This window comes from Salmo salar, chromosome 05 (assembly GCF_965601325.2).
Source record: "Salmo salar chromosome 05, fSalSal1, whole genome shotgun sequence".
Classification (NCBI taxonomy): domain Eukaryota; kingdom Metazoa; phylum Chordata; class Actinopteri; order Salmoniformes; family Salmonidae; genus Salmo; species Salmo salar.
In genome coordinates this window covers 51,616,649-51,637,487 of record NC_138295.1, presented here as the reverse complement: position 1 = coordinate 51,637,487, position 20,839 = coordinate 51,616,649, and the positions used below count along the sequence as shown (strand labels likewise).

General features: G+C 39.7%; 1 protein-coding gene across 1 annotated transcript in view; it reads left to right on the top strand.

The window, feature by feature from the left end:
• Nucleotides 1-20,839, top strand: part of LOC106605058 (ER membrane protein complex subunit 2) — a 61,103-nt gene that overhangs the window by 3,560 nt on the left and 36,704 nt on the right. The window contains exons 2-4 of the mRNA XM_014200315.3: nt 2,405-2,518; nt 10,942-11,006; nt 19,812-19,897. Of these exons, the coding sequence (XP_014055790.1) occupies nt 2,405-2,518; nt 10,942-11,006; nt 19,812-19,897 (265 nt within the window). The remainder of the gene's footprint in view (nt 1-2,404; nt 2,519-10,941; nt 11,007-19,811; nt 19,898-20,839) is intronic.

Sequence of the window (20,839 nt, the reverse complement as noted above, 5' to 3'; positions counted from 1 at the left end):
ATCCCCTTTGTTATGGCAAGCCTTAATAAGTTCAGGAGTAAAAATGTGCTTAAGTTGCATGGACACTTTTTGCAATAATAGTGTTTAACATGATTTTTTAAATTACTACCTCATCTCTGAACCCCACACATACATACAATTATTGTACAGATTCAATCTCAAAGACAATGGAGGTTTCCCAATGCCTCGCAAAGAAGGTCAACTATTGGTTGATGGGTAAAAAGAGAAAAAAGCAGACATTGAATATCCATTTGAGCATGGTGACTTTAAAACAGTTAGAGTTTAATGGCTGTGATAGGAGAAAACAGGATGGATCAACAACATTTTATTTACTCCACAATACTAACCTAATTGACAGAGTGAAAGAAGGAAGCCTGTACAGAATACAAAATATTACAAAACATGCATCCTGTTGGTAGTGCCAAACGATTAGGGCTTTTTGAGTTTGATTATTAAAAAATTATCACATTTTGGTGTTTGTTTTAGACATTAAATTCACTATGCATTATGTGGATTGAATTCTGTAACACAGAATAAAACAATTAATTAAATTCCCATGATGGTAGTGACTGCCTATTACTGCTTACCACATATTAACCATTTATTCACATTACATTACTTAAAATATTTAAGTTGTGTATATTACATTTGTTTTATTTGATTACTTTATTTCTTTTGAAGTCATCTCATCTCTATGGAGCTGCTACCTTTACTGTCTGACAAAATCACATTTTTTTGTAGTTCTTCAAAGTAAATAAGGCATACTTTTATGACAGCTGAATACCAGCTATCAATCACTTAGATCATGTATTATCAGTTAGAGAACTCACAAAGCAGCAACTGCGCTTTATCACCTTACGATCGCCTCTTCCGTAGCAGGCGAAAAGAAACTGACCGGACAAGTAGATGCACAATAGATTATGGTCATTGTTGTTAATTACCACTTTTATGCGCTAAACTATGTAGAATATGGGCCTGTTGGAAACTACAACTTCCTACTACATCACACAGTTTGGGCTTGATCCGATGTAAAAAAAACGAATGTAAAATAATACTGAAACAAATGTGGCAAAGTAATTAATTAACTTGTCCTGAATTCAAAGTGTTATGTTTGAGGCAAATCCAATGCAACAGATTATTGAGTACCACAAACCATACTTTAAAGCATTGTGGTAGCTGCATCATGTTAAGGACTGGGGAGTTTTTCAGGATGAAAAGAAACAAAATGGAGCTAAAGTGTTGTCAGATTTTCTGTTCGTAAATTCAGAGCGTTTCGCTCTCGGAGCGTTCAGACCGCACAATGGCAGTCAAGTACCCAAGCTAACGTTGGCTACTTCCAGACACAAATGAGAATCACATTGACCATTTTACTCGCCCTAGCAGACATGGTTAGGATGGTATCCACAGCGTTGGTAACTGTGCTGCTGGCAACAATTTTAATTGTGCTTTACCGGCATTTACTGACGGTTTACCGACATTTACTGACACCGGCCATATTCAACGTGTGTTGAGCGTTCGTAAATTCATCAGTTATTCTGTCGGAATAGATAGCCAGAGTGAATTTACGAACACACCCCTTGTTTGGTCAGCGTTGTGTCAAGTCACTCCGGTTCACACTGACTGTGGCGTGTGCAGAAAGTAGCCCACCACTTTATCCAACTGATCTGTCGATTTGGGTCATCAATGTTGTTGAGAAAAGTAGCAAAACTTTTGAAGTTCTCGATGGCAAATGTTATATCTTTCAAAACCGGCACGGTAGAAAGGACTGTCACAGCTCACGTTATAGAAGCATGCTACATGGCCGACCAATCCAAACTCATCTCCCGACATGTCCAGCCCATCTATTATCACAGCCAAACTAATTGAACAGTCCAGGTGTGCAAAGCTCTATAGGCTTATCCAGAAACACTCACAGCTGTAATTGCTGCCAAATGTGATTCAAACATGTATTGACTCAGGGTACTTATGTAATCAAGATATATTATTTTACAAAATGTAAATTTTTATTTTGTGTAGATCGTTGACAAAAAATGACAAATCCATTTTAATTCCACACAATAAAATGTGGGAAAAGGGGTGTGAATACTTTCTGATGGCACTGTATGTCAGGAACCAGTAGGTAGCCCAGATTTTAGAGATGGACCAGTAACCAGAAAAAGTGTGCACTGAACTGCGTACTAGAGTAGAGGGCTGCTGGGTCAGGGTCATTACCATCCACTACCTTTGTGCTATTGAGCAAGTTAACCCAATTGCTCCAGGGGCTGATGGTGTGCTGCTCACTCTTTGTGTGTGTGTGTGTGTGTGTGTGTGCGCGTGCTCTACCTGATTCAATATGTTATATGAAAGCATGTCATCTTTTATATTGCCTGAATCCTGAGAAATGTTTCGGTAATTGTGTTCACAGAAATGAGAGACAAGCTGCGGAAGTGGAGAGAGGATAACCACAGAAACAGTGAGCAAATCGTGGATGTTGGTGAAGAATTGATAAATGAGCATGCGTCCAAACTTGGAGATGACAGTAAGTACATATGCATTAAATCAAGAGTCACATCAGACCAATTTCTAGCGCTGTTGTAGTAGGCAGAATCTGTTTGTACACAATGATCCACAACACCAGCCACCCATCACAGGATGTTTGGGAGACAAGGACTTGATTTGTCAATTTGGTTTCATTCTTGATTTATTTTATTAATTGAAGAAAAAGTAGCATTATAATAGGAAGGATGTAAACTTTGATGTACCCTAGACGTATAGGTGATGGAGATGTATAGTGTTTTCAGGCATCAAAGACGTACACAAAGCCAACATTTACAGTCAGGCAGCATGTTCAATATAGACAACATTTAGTGGCAGAAGGGGAAATTAATTAATAGACTGTATTCTTAGTCTGTCAGAAAACATGGAAATGCTACAATCTAGATTTAATATAGACTGCTATGGTTTGTGGTTTCACTGCAACATGATTGCTAGAACAGGTTGTACAGTAGGCCTATGACTGATTTGGTCTTGTCACAGTTCTCTGCTCATGAAAGCAAGGAAGGGCATCAATCTCTTAAATGACTAGTTGTCCAATGATTCATTAATTCAGTATGGAATCAAGGAGTACTGACTGTTCTTTTGTACAGGCATAGAATAACAGGGAACCAACCTGAGCTCATAATGAAACTGCTGGAGAGATGATTAGGCCTGTGTTATGCTGCGAAGACTTTGTATACATGTAGTCCTTTACTCAGTACTTTTTTGAAGCACATTTGGCAGCGGTTACAGCCTCGAGTCTTCTCGGGTATGACGCTACAAGCTTGGCACTCCTGTATTTGGGGAGTTTCTCCCATTCTTCTCTGCAGATCCTTTCAAGCTCTGTCAGGTTGGATGGGGAGCGTGAATGCAAAGCTTTTTTCAGGTGTCTCCAGAGATGTTTGATCGGGTTCAAGTCCGGGATCTGGCCGGGCCACTCATGGACATTGAGACTTGTCCCGAAGCCACTCCTGCGTTGTCTTGGTTGTGTGCATATGGTCGTTGTCGTGTTGGAAGGTGAACCTTCGCCCCAGTTTGAGGTCCTGAGCACTCTGGAGTAGGTTTTCATCAAGGTTCCCTCTGTACTTTCATCCATTCATCTTTCCTTCGATCCTGACTAGTCTCCCAGTCCCTGCCACTGAAAAACATCCCCACAGAATGATGCTGCCATCACCATGCTTCACCATAGGGATGGTGCCAGGTTTCCTCCAGACGTGACCCTTGGCATTCAGGCCAAAGAGTTCAATCTTGGTTTCATCAGAACAGTTAATCTTGTTTCTCATGGTCAGTCTTTCGGTGCCTTTTGGCAAACTCCAAGCGAGCTGTCGTGCCTTTTACTGAGGAGTGGCTTCCGTCTACCATAAAGGCCTGATTGGTTGAATGTTGCGGAGATGGTTGACCTATTGCAAAGTTCTCTCATCTCCACAGAGGTAATCTGGAGCTCTGTCAGAGTGACCATCCATAGGTGGGCCTTGGAGGGCGTAGGCCCACCTACTTGGCAGCCAAGCCCACCCACTGGGGAGCCAGGCCCAGCCAATCAGCATGCGTTTGTTCCCACAAAAGGGCTTTATTAAAGACAGAAAATCTCCTCAGCTAACTGACTTTGGAGGCAGTTTATGTTAAAGAAATGAACATTCAATTCTCTGGCAACAGCTCAGATTGACATTCTTGTGGCGTTGTGTTGTGTGACATCTGCACATTTTAGAGTGACCTTTTTATTTTCCCCCAGCACAAGATGTGTGTGATCATGCTGTTTAATCAGCTTCTTGAGATGCCACGCCTGTCAGGTGGATGGATTATCTTGGCAAAGGAGAAATGCTTACTAACAGGGATGTAAACATGTGAATGGTGGTGTGCTGCAGCCCTCCATTTCCTGTAGTCCATGATCAGCTCCTTTGTTGTCCTGGCACCACACTGCCATGTCTCTGACCACCTCCCTATAGACTGTCGTTGTCGTTGATCAGGCCTGCCACTGTTTTCATCAGCAAACTTAATGACGGTGTTGGAGTCATGCACTTCTTCTTGTAACTCTTTTTGGAGCATTGGTAACGTGTCTGACTCTGGCTCTTTGAATGCCTAGTTCTCGCCTCAGAAAGCTTACACTGCCCACCCAAAACGCCACAGTATTGATACTTTTCTCATGTAATTTGATCGATTTGTTCGTCAAAATCAATTTGTGGGCCAGAAAAGGGGCAGTTTGGGCCTCAACACAGTGCCTTCAGAAAGTATTCACACCCCTTGCCTTTTCCCACTTTTTGTTGTTGTACAGTCTGAATCTAAAATGGATTCAAATGAGATTTTTGGTCACTGGCCTACACACAGTAACCCATAATGTCAAAGTGGAATTATGTTTTTCAAAAAAGGCTGAAATGGCTTGAGTGAAGTATTCAGCCCCTTTGTTTATGGCAAGCCTAAATAAGTTCAGGAATACAAGTTTGCTTAACAAGTGGCAAGGAAAAGTATGTGAACCATTGGTCATAAAATTTGATCTGGTCATCTAATTCACAACAATAGGCAAACACAGTCTGCTTAGACTAAGAACACACAAACAATTATACGTTTTCATGTCTTTATTGAACACACCGTGTAAACATTCAGTGCAGAGTGGGAAAAGTATGTGAACCCTTTACCCTCATATGGCAGCAATAACCTCAACCACATGTTTTCTGTAGTTGCGGATCAGACCTGCACAATGGTCAGGAGGAATTTTGGACCATTCCTCTTTGGGGAAGTGGTAAGAGGATGATAGCAGTGCCAGCTATGTTGTGTGATGATTTTGAAGCACTACATAAATTCAACAGTCACAAGATGGGACTTCAAATAGGTCTATGGCATGTCAAGGAAACTGTGGTCTACTGTTTAAATGTGTTGAATGGAAACTGAAATCTGGACACTGACTGTAAGTCTATAACCTCACCACATAGCCTTATTAATAACTCGTGCAGAATTAAGCATTTCTTGCAGTAAAATTATACACCAAATGTAGGCAAAATTTGAACTTGGGAACAGGAGTGAGAAATAGGATTTGTTTTATTTCTGTATCTTGAGAGAATGCAATGCTCAATTATATACCATCTGTAGAGGTGCTGTCTATATCATCAAAACTTCATAAAAGCTGCTAGTATTTCAATCACATAAAATATGCACCAAAGCTTAACTGAAATCTTAAGTCTTTTTCACAGCTTTCTTTTTCCTTACATCCGGTCAAACTGATGTAATTTGGACATTTTGCGTTATTTTTTTTTTTTTTACGTTATTGTATTTTCTCCCAAGTCCCTAAACGTATTTGCTCTGTGAATGACCGAGAGAACTTTACTGATATCAACTTGATTGAAGCATTCATTCTATCCATCTATTACATTATTCTGTTGAGCAAGGGTTTATTTAGTCTTCTAGGGCAACATAAAATGACAAACGAGAAGCTACATGTATCTAATTATAGACAAGTTGATTAACAAATAGCCAATCAAAATGTTAAAAATTACAAGCAGAAACAAAATTCTGCACCCCCTGTCAAAAAATAATTCTGTTGTATTTGACTGTAGCCTATAGCGCTTTTTCTATACAGTGAGGGGAAAAAAGTATTTGATCCCCTGTAGATTTTGTACGTTTTCCCACTGACAAAGACATTCAGTCTATAATTTTAATGCTAGGTTTATTTGAACAGTGAGAGACAGAATAACAACAACAAAAATCCAGCAAAACGCATGTCAAAAATGTTATAAATTGATTTGCATTTTAATGCTCAGGGATTTCACCATGAGGCCAATGGTGACTTTAAAACTGTTACGTACTTTTCCCCTCTCACACCCATTAAACTGAGGATGGATCAACAACATTGTAGTTACTCCACAATACTAACCTAATTGACAAAATAAATAAAGGAGGCCTATAGAGAATAAAAATATTCCAAAACATGCATCCTGTTTGCAACAAGGCACTAAAGTAATACTGCAAAAAAAAAAGTGGCATAGAATTTAACTTTTTGTCCTGAATACAAAGTGTTGTGTTATGTTGTGGGCAAATGCAATGCAACACATTACTGAGTACCACTCACCATATTTTCAAGCGTAGTGGTGTCTGCATCAAGTTAGGGTATGCTTGTAATCGTTAAGGCCTGGGGAGTTTTTCAGGATAAAAAAGAAACAAATGGAGCTAAGCACATGCAAAATCCTAGCTCAAAACCTGGGACTGTCTGCTTTCCACCAGACACTGGGAAATGAATTCACCTTTCAGCAGGATAATAACCTAAAACAGTAGGGAAAATCTACACTGGAGCTTACCAAGAAGACAGTGAATGTTCCTGAGTGGCCGAGTTACAGTTTTGACTTAAATATACTTGGTATCTATGGCAAGATCTGAAAATGGTTGTCTAGCAATGAATAACAACCAATTTGACAGAGCTTGAAGATGTTTCGAAAATAAGAATTAGCAAATGTTGAGAAATCTAGGTGTGGAAAGCTCTTAGAGACTTACCCAGACATACTCACAGGCGCTTCTACAAAGTGTTGACTCAGGGGTGTTAATAAGATATTTCTGTATTTAATTTTCAATAAATTTGCAAGAATTTCTAAAACGATGTTTTCACTTTGTCATTATGGGGTATTGTGTGTAGATAGGTGAGAAATCTATTTAATCCATTTTGAATTCAGACTAAAAACAAAATGTGTAATAATTCAAGGGGTATGACTACTTTGAAGGCACTACTGTAGCCTCAAGTTGTTATTTTTAATCCAAAATAATCAATTTCCACCTCAAAAGACAAACAGTATAGGCTAGTATCTTTAAAGCTGAAATCCGTTTGAAATTGCCACATTCGTTTGGGTTATAACAACAAATAGTCACTTGAGACACTGTTAGAACAGAGGGGTATACTACAAAGCAGGATCAAAAAGTTAGCCAGCTATCTTTGTAAAGCAACCAGAAATAACACATTTCTCGTTTATTAAAAAAGCCAAACTTGTGTTTTTGTCCATTGAATCAATTAGACCATGCCAATTTTTAAGTTTCTTTCTAAAAATGTTAAGCTATCCAAATATTTAGGTTAGTTAGCTGGCTAATTCCTTGATCCTACTTTGTAGTATACCCCTCTGCAGAATATGTACTGTGGTTTATTTATTTTTTATTTTTTTGCAACGATGCTGAACATTTCCTCCATTTCATCAACAAAACAAAAACAATAAGACGCTGGGTCGAACAGGGTTGTTTCACCTTACACAAATTCCATCTTTAATATGTCACAAGTTCTCAGAAGCCTAGGCCTATTCAGTATTTTTAGTAGGCTTACCAATGTGACTCGACTGTTGAATTGAATGATGCAGAAGCTTGGTAAGCCATTACTTGATTAAAAAAAATAACCCGTATGTGATGGTTGGTAGCGGTACACTCAGTTTTGCCTTTTGGCTATATAATAGCCTGCTAGTGTCTCACTATGTAGTCTTGCTGAACGACTCTGTGAATGTCTATTTTCCTTGTACTCATTATGATTCATTCATACTCTTTATAGAGCAGGGTAAACACTTAACACGCCCCGGTTTTATTGAAACCAGTTCTTAAATTGGCTGTGAAACAAGATGGCAATTGTCAAACAAGAGTTGGAATCATAAAAAGGCAAGGAAAACTCCAGGCGTTTGTTTGTTTTGGCATATCAGTTTTCTTGTTGAGTTGGGTTTTATTGTCCTTTCTCAATTTACAGTTAGACAGCATTTGGCAGAGGACATCTGGCATGCTTGTCAAAACAGACATTTTAGCATTAATTCCATTAATTGGATCCATTAGCCAAGCCTATTATTAATCACTGTCTTTTACTGTTACAGTTGATGGATTGAATAAACACTTCAATAAACATTTCATCTTTATTTTTAAACCGCTGGATGAAATGTATCGGGCAATGTTGATAAACGTTGTGAATAAGGCATCACACCGTAACTGGTTAGAATATCACAGTGAAATGAGGGGAAATGACATTCTGCTGCCCTGCATAACAGCTGTGTAAGCTTTCTTTCTCTGTGTTTTAGGAAAGGGCTGCGTAATGTTGTCTTTTGTATGGAGTTGTACATTATCTTATGAAGTTTTGAACATTTTCTATGAAGAACGAAATCTTAGAATACCAACAGAATTTGATCTATATTGCCTTAACTTGGTCAGTGGTCTTTCACCATGATTGATTCTCTAAATTAGGCTTAATATAACTTTTATTTGTATTGAACTACATAAAACATACATGGAAGAGATTTTCCCTTGTCCATCCAGTCCTTTATATACATGGTTTTATTTCTATGCAGCACATATTGTTGATTATTAATAAAACAAGTGTGAGGATTGAGAGAAATTCTACTTGTAACTAGAGGTCGACCGATTATTGGAGGACCGAAGAAAGCCCATGCCGATTTTAATTTTTTTATTCTTTATTTAAAAAAAATATATTTTTTACATTTGATTTATTTGTGTAATAATGACAATTACAACAATACTGAATGAACACTTTTTATTTTAATATAATACATAAATAAAATCAATTTAGCCTCAAATAAATAATGAAACAATTTGGTTTAAATAATGCAAAAACAAAGTGTTGGAGAAGAAAGTAAAAGTGCAATATGTGCCATGTAAAAAAGCTAACGTTTAAGTTCCTTGCTCAGAACATGAGAACATATGAAAGCTGGTGGTTCCTTTTTACATGAGTCTTAAATATTCCCTGGTAAGAAGTTGTAGTAATTATAGGACTATTTCTCTCTATACCATTTGATTTTCATATACTATTTGATGTTCTTATAGGCACTATGGTATTGCCAGTGTAACACTATAGCTTCCGTCCCTCTCCTCGCCCCTACCTGGGCTCAAACCAGGAACACATCGACAACAGCCACCCTCGAAGCATCGTTACCCATCACTCCACAAAAGCCCCGGCCCTTGCAGAGCAAGGGGAACAACTACTTCAAGGTCTCAGAGCGAGTGACATCACCAATTTTGAAACGCTATTAGCGCGCACCCCGCTAACTAGCTAGCCATTTCACATTGGCTACACAAGCCTAATCTCGGGAGTTGATAGGCTTGAAGTCATAAACAGCTCAATGCTTGAAGCACAGCGAAGAGCTGCTGGCAAACGCACGAAAGTGCTGTTTGAATGAATGCTTACGAGCCTGCTGCTGCCTACCACCGCTCAGTTAGACTGCTATATCAAATCATAGACTAAATTATAACATAACACACAGAAATACTAGCCTTAGGTCATTTAATATGGTCAAATCCGGAAACTATCATTTCGAAAACAAAACGTTTATTCTTTCAGTGAAATACGGAACCGTTCCGTATTTTATCTAACGGGTGGCATCCCTAAGTCTAAATATTGCTCTTACATTGCACAACCTTCAATATTATGTTCAATTCTGGCAAATTAATTGCGGTCTTTGTGAGGAAGAAATGGTCTTCACACAGTTCGCCACGAGCCAGGCAGTCCAAACTGTTGCATATACCCTGACTCTGCTTGCACGGAACGCAAGAGAAGTGACACAATTTCCCTAGTTAAAAGAAATTCATGTTAGCAGGCAATATTAACTAAATATGCAGGTTTAAAAATATATACTTGTATTGATTTTAAAGAAAGGCATTGATGTTTATGGTTAGGTGCAACGATAGTGCTTTTTTCGCGAATGCGCTTGTTAAATCATCACCCGTTTGGTGAAGTAGGCTGTGATTCGATGAGAAATTAACAGGCACCGCATCGATTTATATGCAACGCAGGACAAGCTAGATAACTACACATGGTTGATGATATTACTAGTTTAACTAGTGATTATGTTAAGATTGTTTTTTTTATAAGATAAGTTTAATGCTAGCTAGCAACTTAACTTGGCTTCTTGCGTACTCGCCTAACAGGTAGTCAGCCTGCCACGCAGTCACCCCGTGGAGTGCAATGTAATCGGCCACAATCGGTGTTCAAAAATGCAGATTACCGATTGTTATGAAAACTTGAAATCGGCCCTAATTAATCGGCCATTCCGATTAATCAGTCGACGTCTACTTGAAAGCAATTCCCCAGGATTCAACGGCTAGATAGCAGACATTATTTTAGGACTGAGTGGTGTTATGAGTTTCTGGGTTTATAGGAAACATGCCTAGATAGCAGGCAGACATTATTTTCCCTGTTCAAGATATTGTGATATGCAAATGAAAGTGAAAAGTTTGAAATGAATGCCCACAGTTGAAAAGAAGCATGTTGGAGAGCAGACGGGGCCTATTCCTGTTGAGGCATCACTTAGGGCAGTCTCCTGTCTTTCCTATGATCCAGTAGAAAAAGAAGAAAGCACCTTGTGTTACAGTCAGACTGTTAATACAGTATTAGTTCTATGTCAATTGATCATGTTTTGATGTTCTGCCTGACACTGTACTGGAATATTAAAACTGTGCTTTTTCTCCTGTGCCCAGTATGGATAATTTATGAGCAGGTGATGATAGCTGCGCTGGACTGCAGTCGGGATGATTTGGCTTGGGTAAGTGAACTACCAACAGCTGCCACACATACCCACCGTCCTCAAAACCCATCTCTCACCGTCATTGCTACTTCGTCACCCACAATGGCAAATTTGAAAATTATTTTTATTTGGCCAAAAATATTACTCCATCTGTCTGTACTTTGGGGAAAAAAACAAACATTTGCTGAGCAGTGTTGGATTAATGGAGGGTAAAAAAACGCACTATAGATGAACACAGTGTTAGCTGTAAACCTTTATGGCGTTTAACTTCCCCTTTTCTTGTTGATTCATCTGCCATCACAGAGTTAACTAATAGATATGTTACAGATTGTGTTACTTAAAGTGCCTTCAGAAAGTATTCACACCCCTTGACTTTTTACACATTTTGTTGTTACAAGGTGGGATTAAAATGTATTTCATTGTCATGTTTTGTCAATGATCTACACAATGTCATCTGTAATGTCAGTGGAAGAAACATTTGTAAATTTGTAAAAGAATTATGAATAATAGAACACTAATATATCTTGATTACATGAGTATGCATCCACCAGAGTCAATACATGTTAGAATCACCTTTGGCAGTGATTTAAAGCTGAGAGTCTTAATGGGTAAGAGCTTTGCACAGCTGGATTGTACAGTATTTGCACATTATTATAAAAACACAACAACCAACTTGAGATTTTTTTGATCATTGCTAGACTAGGCCACTCAGGAACATTCAGTGTCGTCTTGGTAAGCAATTCCAGTGTTTTAAAAAAATAATTTTTTTAATTTTTTTATTTGACCCTTATTTAACTAGGCAAGTCAGTTAAGAACAAATTCTTATTTTCAATGATGGCCTAGGAACAGTGGGTTAACTGCCTTGTTCAGGGGCAGAACGACAGATTTGTACCTTGTCAGCTCGGGGATTCGAACTTGTCTCCCAGTGTCTGTTGGAAAGCAGAATGAACCATGGTTTCCTCTAGGATAAGGCCTGTGCTTAGCTCAATTCCGTTTATCTTTATCCCCCCATAACATGACTCTTGAATTTATTTAGGCTTGCCATAACAAAGGGATTGAATACTTATTGACTCAAGACATTTTAGCATTTCATTTGTAAAAATTTGCCTAAACATTATTCCATTTTGACATTATGAGGTATTGTGTGTAGGCCAGTGACCAAAACATCTCAATCCGTTTTAAATTCAGGCTGTATCACAACAAGATGTGGGGGGAAAAATCAAGGGGTGTGAATACTTTCTGAAGGCACCATGATTTTTCCTCCCACATCTTTTGATTGAATAACATACAGGGGAGAGATTGATACAAAAGGATGATTATTGTTTTTAATTGACCTTGTCCATCCAGTCTGTTAAATACATGGTTTTATTTCTCTGAAGCACATATTGATTATTCTTAATTATCCAAGTGTCAGGCATGAGAACAGAAATTATACTTGAAAACAATTTCTCAGGCTTCAAGGGCTTTATGAAAATGTATTACATTTTAATATGACGAGAGCAAAAAGTTAAGACCACCACACTTTTGTAATATAACATTGGGAATTTAAAACCAAAGTTATTTCTAATGAGTGTTTTTATCCAGTTTATTTTTAAGATCTGATTATTTGCAAATTCAGCACCTGTGATAGAATGAGATTATTCTGTTTTACTCATTTTAGTACTGAATCGTAATTTAGTGAGTTTTAGGTTGATGACGAACCGACATTATTTTACGACCGAATGGTGATTAAGTGGGTTTTGATTTTCTTGGTTGATCTGAAACCATGCCTAGATAGCAGAAATTCATAATTTTTCCTGTTCAATATATTCTCATATGCAAACGCAAGTGAAACGTTTGAAGTGAATGCCCACAGTTGACAAGAAGCATGCTAGGAGAGCAGATGGGGCCTATTTCTGTTGAGGCATCACTTAGGGCCATCTCCTGTCCTTCCTATGATCCAGTAGAAAAAGAAGAAAGCACCTTGAGTTACAGTCAGAACTAATACTGTATTAACAGTCAATTCATCATGTATTGATATTCCTATACGTTTTGGCTTGGAATTCAATCAAATTTGCGTTGAATATAACATTGTTCCTGCTTAGCTCGATTTAAATCAAAACATGCGTTTTCACTGCAAAGAGCAGGAACCAATAGCATTTCCCCACTCTTCTTGACTGATTTGAATCTGGCTAAATGTACTATTGAAGCCTAGTTAATGTCCTGTCAGTTTTGCTCATATCTCCTTAAAATTGAGTGATTTATATAAACTAAAATAATTTTATGGGTGATGGGAATAGTATATGAGGATGTTTTGCAACGATTCCCTATGCATTGCAAAGAATATTGGCGAAGACAACTAGATTACGGAAAGTTGTCCAATCACCTGCTCCCAGTGAGAAAGACCATTACTGTTGTTGGACAGGTCAAAAGATCAGGGCTGCAGGACATACTTTCCATCTCATCCAGGATATCGTTGGACATGACGATAACCATTCCACACCTTTCTCATGAGTGTGTGAAAAAACAGACTCCAGTTCCCTCATAGAGACGGAAGAGAAAAAAACTCGCCGTAAAGAGCATCCTGCCTCTCCTTTTTATAGTAGCAAGTGGTGAACTGTGGGTAGGCACAAGACAACATGGTCTTCAACCACGTCAACTGCTTATTTTCACATACAGTGAGGGGAAAAACGTATTTGATCCCCTGCTGATTTTGTACGTTTGCCCACTTACAAAGAAATGTTCAGTCTATAATTTTAATGGTAGGTTTATTTGAACAGTGAGAGACAGAATAACAACAAAGAAATCCAGAAAAACGCACGTCAAAATGTTATAAAATGATTTGCATTTAAATGAGGGAAATAAGTATTTGACCCCTGTGCAAAACATGACTTAGTACTTGGTGGCAAAACCCTTGTTGGCAATCACAGAGGTCAGACGTTTCTTGTAGTTGGCCACCAGGTTTGCACACATCTCAGGAGGGATTCTGTCCCACTCCTCTTTGCAGATCTTCTGGAAGTCATTAAGGTTTCGAGGCTGACGTTTGGCAACTCGAACCTTCAGCTCCCTCCACAGATTTTCTATGGAATTAAGGTCTGGAGACTGGCTAGGCCACTCCAGGACCTTAATGTGCTTCTTCTTGAGCCGTGTGTTTTGGGTCATTGTCATGCTGGAATACCCATCCACGACCCATTTTTCAATGCCCTGGCTGAGGGAAGGAGGTTCTCACCCAAGATTTGACGGTACATGGCCCTGTCCATCGTCCCTTTGATGCGGTGAAGTTGTCCTGTCCCCTTAGCAGAAAAACACCCCCCAAAGCATAATGTTTCCACCTCCATGTTTGACGGTGGGGATGGTGTTCTTGGGGTCATAGGCAGCATTCCTCCTCCTTCAAACACGGCGAGTTGAGTTGATGCCAAAGAGCTCCATTTTGGTCTCATCTGACTTTCACCCAGTTGTTGTCCTCTGAATCATTCAGATGTTCATTGTCAAACTTCAGATGGGCATGTATATGTGCTTTTCTGAGCAGGGGGGACCTTGCGGGCGCTGCAGGATTTCAGTCCTTCACGGCGTAGTGTGACCAATTGTTTTCTTGATGACTATGGTCCCAGCTGCCTTGAGATCATTGACAAGATCCTCCCGTGTAGTTCTGGGCTGATTCCTCACCATTCTCATGATCATTGCAACTCCACGAGGTGAGCTCTTGCATGGAGCCCCAGGCTGAGGGAGATTGACAGTTCTTTTGTGTTTCTTCCATTTGCGAATAATCGCTCCAACTGTTGTCTCCTTCTCACCAAGTTGCTTGGCGATGGTCTTGTAGACCATTCCAGCCTTGTGTAGGTCTACAATCTTGTCTGTGACATCCTTGGAGAGCTCTTTGGTCTTGGCCATGGTGGAGAGTTTGGAATCTGATTGATTGCTTCAGTGGACAGGTGTCTTTTATACAGGTAACAAGCTGAGATTAGGAGCACTTTAAGTGTGTTCCTAATCTCAGCTCGTTACCTGTATAAAAGACCTGGGAGCCAGAGATCTTTCTGATTGAGAGGGGGTCAAATACTTATTTCCCTCATTAAAATGCAAATCAATTTGTAACATTTTTGATGTGCATTTTTCTGGATTTTTTTGTTATTCTGTCTCTCACTGTTCAAATAAACCTACCATTAAAATTATAGACTGATCATTTCTTTGTCAGTGGGCAAACGTACAAAATCAGCAGGGGATCAAATACTTATTCCCCTCACTGTAAGTTCTTCAGGACTGTGTTTGTCTTTTATCATGGATCCCATGAATGGAAACCATCAACTATCCCTCCTGCCCTGCTCTCAATGGTCTGGGCGGACGTGAATGCGTCATAAAAAAACACAAAACACTGCTCATGATATCTCAAAACCATTCATGTTTTACATGGATACAGTATATTTGTTTGTGTTTAAAGCTGCACTGCGTGTAACTCGCTGGTGGAGAACAGCAGGCAGGGGAAGCAGTGGTCGGCTGCTAGCAGCGCAGCCACAGAGCCAGTCTTTCTTTTGATACCATTCAGATTGAAATGATCGTGTTATTTTCTCCCTAGCTTTTGATTTAAGTCCCTAAGCTTAGGTGTTGGTCTTCCATCCATTTAATAGCCCGTTTTCTAGAAAATTCATATTGAAAACCGTTTCAGATGCAGTATGTTAGCCATCCTGATCAGATCCTATGTAAATCAGAGCGATTTAAAGTAGAGGAAGAATATGTACAGCGCCTTCATAAACGAACGTAACTGCCAAAAGGCGGAAGATGACATGTGACGTCCACAGGCAGAGTCCTTCCTGCCTATCTCATTTTTTCCCCCATGCCAATACACATGCCCATTTATTATTTGAGTGCAATGAAAATTAATGGAACATATTGAAACATGAAAGGCAGAAAAGCTCTCTGACTGTCTTTCGATGTCCGTTAGCTGGCAGTATAAGGAAGAAAATAAAAAAAACATCCTGTGGCGGACTTCAATAGCATCGATATGCAGCTGTTCAGGGAAGTCAGGAACCAATACACGCAGTCAGTCAGGAAAGCAAAGGCTAGCTTTTTCAAACAGAAATTTGCATCCTGTAGCTCTAACTCAAAAGTTTTGGGACACTGTAAAGTCCATGGAAAACAAGAGCACCTCCTCCCTGCAGTGAAGCTAGGTAAGACTGTCACCACCGATAAATCCCGAATTTCAATAAGCATTTCTCTACGGCTGGCCATGCTTTCCTCCTGGCAACCCCAACCCCGACCAACTGCTCTGCACCCCCTTCAGCTACTTTCCCAAGCCTCCACCCAAATCCAGATAGATGTTCTGAAAGAGCTGCAAACCTGGACCTGTACAAATCAGCTGGCCTAGACAATCTGGACCCTCTCTTTCTAAAATTAACTTCCGCCATTGTTGCAACCCCTATTACCAGTCTGTTCAACCTCTCTTTCGTATCGTCCAAGAGCCCTACAGATTGGAAAGCTGCCGCGGTCATCCCCCTCTTCAAAGGGGGTGACACTCTAGACCCAAACTGTTATAGACCTATATCCATCCTGCCCTGCCTTTCTAAAGTCTTTGAAAGCCATGTGTACAAACAGATCACTGACCATTTTGAATCCCACCGTATCTTCTCTGCTGTGCAATTTGGTTTCCGAGCTGGTCACTGGTGCACCTCAGCCACGCTCAAGGTACTAAACGATATCAAAACCGCCATCGATAAGACGGTACTGTGCAGCCGTCGTCATCGACCTGGCCAAGGCTTTCGACGCTTTCAATCACCGTATTCTTATTGGCAGACTCAACAGCCTTGGTTTCTCTAATGACTGCCTCGCCTGGTTCACCAACTACTTCGCCGACAGAGTTAGTGTGTCAAATCGGAGGGCCTGTCAAATCGGAGGACCTCTGGCAGTCTCTATGCGGGTGCCACAGGGTTCAATTCTCGGGCTGACTCTTTTCTCTGTATATATCATCGATGTCGCTCTTGCTGCTGGTGATTCCCTGATCCATCTCTACGCAGACGACACCATTCTGTATACATCTGGCCCTTCTTTGGACACTGTGTTAACAAACCTCCAAACGAGCTTCAATATCATATGACACTCCTTCCGTGGCCTCCAACTGCTCTTACAGGCTAGTAAAACCAAATGCATGCTTTTCAACCGTTCGACAACCGTTCGCCTTTTCAACCAACACTCTACTCAGCAAATTGGATATAGTTTATCACAGTGCCATCCGTTTTGTCACCAAAGCTCCATATACCACCCACCTCTGCGACCTGTATGCTCTAGTCGGCTGGCCCTCGCTACATATTCGTCGCCAGACCCACTGGCTCCAGGTCATCTATAAGTCTTTGCTAGGTAAAGCTCCGCCTTATCTCAGCTCACTGGTCACGATAACAACACCCACCGTAGCACGCGCTCCAGCAGGTATATCTCACTGGTCATCCCCAAAGCAAACACCTCCTTTGGCTGCCTTTCCTTCCAGTTCTCTGCTGCCAATGACTGGAACGAATTGCAAAAATCACTGAAGCTGGAGACTTATATCTCCCTCACTAACTTTAAACATCAGCTATCCGAGCAGCTTACCGATCGCTGCAGCTGTACATAGCCCATATGTAAATATCCCATCCAATCTACCTACCTCTTCCCCATATTGTTTTTATTTACTTTTCTGCTCTTTTGCACAGCAGTATTTGTACTTGCACATCATCATCTGCACATCTATCACTCCAGTGTTAATTTACTAAATTGTAATTACTTCGCTACTATGGCCTATTTATTGCCATAACGCCTCACGCCATTTGCACACATTTGCACACACAATATAGACTTTCTTTTTTCAATTGTGTTATTTACGGTACGCTTGTTTATTCCATGTGTTGAACTGTTTTGCTTTATCTTGGCCAGGTGGCAGTTGTAAATGAGAACTTGTTCTCAACTAGCCTACCTGGTTAAATAAAGGTGAAATATTTTTTTTTTTTTAAGAAACTCAGATACACAAGTCATGTCAATGAGTTTGAAGGGCGGAAGAAAGGCACAGCGAGGCTGCCTTTCCCCAGGCCTCCTTGCGCAAATTTGTGAAGTAAGTACATGTTCAGAAATCGATTTTATCATGCATAAAAAGCATGACAAAATGATTATTGATCAAACGTGTATTTATTTTTCATTAGTTCTATTTTTAATTCATTTCACAGCGTAGGCCCTACCTACCCTGACTGCACGTCACTCGGGCTGTGTATGTTAATCTATTTAAATTTGCATCAATATGCCCAGACGATCAGGCTGAGCATTTCAATGGCAAAAGTAGGCTCAGGGAAATAAATTATAAAAAAATGTATTGGGCGGCAGGTAGCCTAGCGGGTAAGTGTTGGGCCGGTAACCGGAAGGTTTTAACCCTAACTTCTTCTGTAGGGCATATAAAATCTGCAATGCGGAAAACGCAGACAGAATCACGGAATCCAGAAGTAATTCAGCAATATTCAAATATGTATTTAACTTAGTAGGAAATCAACTAAATGTATTAAACGTATTAGAAAATGTATTAATTTGCTGAAGTTAATCATAAGATATGAACATGCATCAGTGATACTTATTTTTCTGCAACCTTCTGAAATAGCACAGGAATGCCTGTTTGTGTGCAATGCAAGTATGTCTAGTCTGCACTCTGTGTAGCCGTTAACGGTAATGCTAATGATAATCGTCTGCTGATAGATGGAAAGGCTTTCCCCAAAACCTTTTAAAATAAATGTTAACTACAAAGTAGCCTATGCCTACCTGGCAGAATGACATTCTTTGCATCAATCCACTGCCCATTTGTTTTGCAAACTCTGCAATCACATGAGCGCTACAGAAACACAGCTAACCAAACAACGGTCTCTGGATGGTGCACACTTGTAATAAAGGGTAACTACACCCAAAATGCAACATTTCTTAGATGTTTTTCCCAGACCTCAAAAGTGGTGTCCTGATGTGGTTTAAGCATTGTTGTGGACTTGTTTTTTTTTTATTTAAAGTGTGATAAAAAAGGGAAAACCTGGAAAAACAAAAAGGAGAAAACGGAATTTGGGAAAAGATGGATTGGAATCAGGCACAAAATATAACAGATTTTAAAGTGCCCTTAAAGTTCTGGATAAGAACATCTGCTAAATGACTAAAATGTAAATGTAAAACATTTCTCAGCTAACTATCGTTAAGACATGCTTCGCCACTGGCGACTAAGGGCTGGATGTGTCTGTGTACTTCATAGGTGAAATAAAAAATACATTTTACGTAGGGGTGGTCATGAAATCCCTAGTTTGAAAGCGACTGTTTTCTTGACGCTGTGCCATTTTCCCCTACATTTCCCCCCACGTAGGCCAATCCCTTAACAATTAGAGTTCTCGCCAAAGAGCTTCAGCTCCTCACATTTGAGTGACAGCTATCAGGAGGCCTGCCCAGCGTTATCTGCGGGGCGGACCCAACGGCACAGTGGGAACCGCGGAGACCGATATAGAGCGAGCAATGTGGTGCACATATGTGATGAAGTGCGCAATTTTCAGGGGACCATTTTTGGTTCGTGAGTGCTAGTTTCAGAACTAATGGCAAAAAAGTTTACAAAAGTACCGGAGAATCTCTAAGATGAATGCACTAACTGTAAGTCGCTCTGGATAATAATGTCTCCTAAATGACTAGAATGTAAATGCAAAATGTTATTTTCATGAAATTAACAGAGTGATCATTTGCAGTGATTTAAAAATACAATTACAAAGACTGCATGGGGGCTTTAAGTAAAATAAAGTGTATGTGTCTTGAATGTTTGTAGCATGTTGCACCCAGCCAACTCTAATTGCACCTCCCCTCTGCCCACTTCCCTTGCAGACTTGTCTACAGGAACTGAAGAGGCAGTTTCCAGGTAGCCAACGAGTGAAGCGATTGGCGGGCATGCGGCTGGAGGCTTTGGAGAAGTAAGCTTCAGAGTCTCTCACTGTAAAATGCCTGAAAGACTAAAGGGTAAATCCATTTGAATTCAATCAGTTTTTGACAGCATCCTTTTTGATTTGAACGAAACCTTCCATACATATTTGCCCATTGTTGAAGTGCTCAGAAAGTGACTTTGGACCTGAATGCCAAAACATTCAAGAGATAAAGGTGCTCGGTTGAATGCATTCAGTTGCGCAACTGACTTGATATCCCCTTTCCCTTCCCTTTCAAAGTTGACCCGTTGAGACATGTCTTCATCACTGGAAAAGAAAAACAGTTGATTTATATAATGTAAAAGTTTACAAACAGGATTGTCAAACTATTTTATAATGATTTAAAAAAAATCGTAGGGCATTACACAATTGGCCCAGCATCTTCTGGGTTTGGCCGGTGTAGGCCATCATTGTAAATAAGAATTTGTTCTTAACTGACTTGCCTAGTTAAAAAAAGGTTAAATAAAAATAATGTTGTAGCTTAGACCCTATTTTACATTTATTTAAGGTTTTTGTGGTGTGCACGTCATCAGTTGAGAGACAACATTCTCTTGAACATAGGTTGGTTGTCATGTTTTGGCTGATAAATGTACTAAAATGGGAATAACATTTAACATTTCAAATGGTACCACAAAGATGGTTGGAGGTCCACACATCACAGAATGTTGACTTGAATTGGAATATGTTATTTTGATTTATACTGTCAATCCTCCATAGGAAACCTATTGAAATCATAGAAATGTAGATACTGTAATAGAAAAGGCATGACCATTTTAAGTTGAAATTCGCTGGTGGGTGGACAGGCGGTCATATTTGTGGTAGTAATTAGAAATGTCAATTAATTTTACATTTCCATGATGTACTGCCTAAGTTGCAGTGGTCTGAAGGGATTTGTCCATTATATGAATTATATTGCTGTGATTGAAATAACAC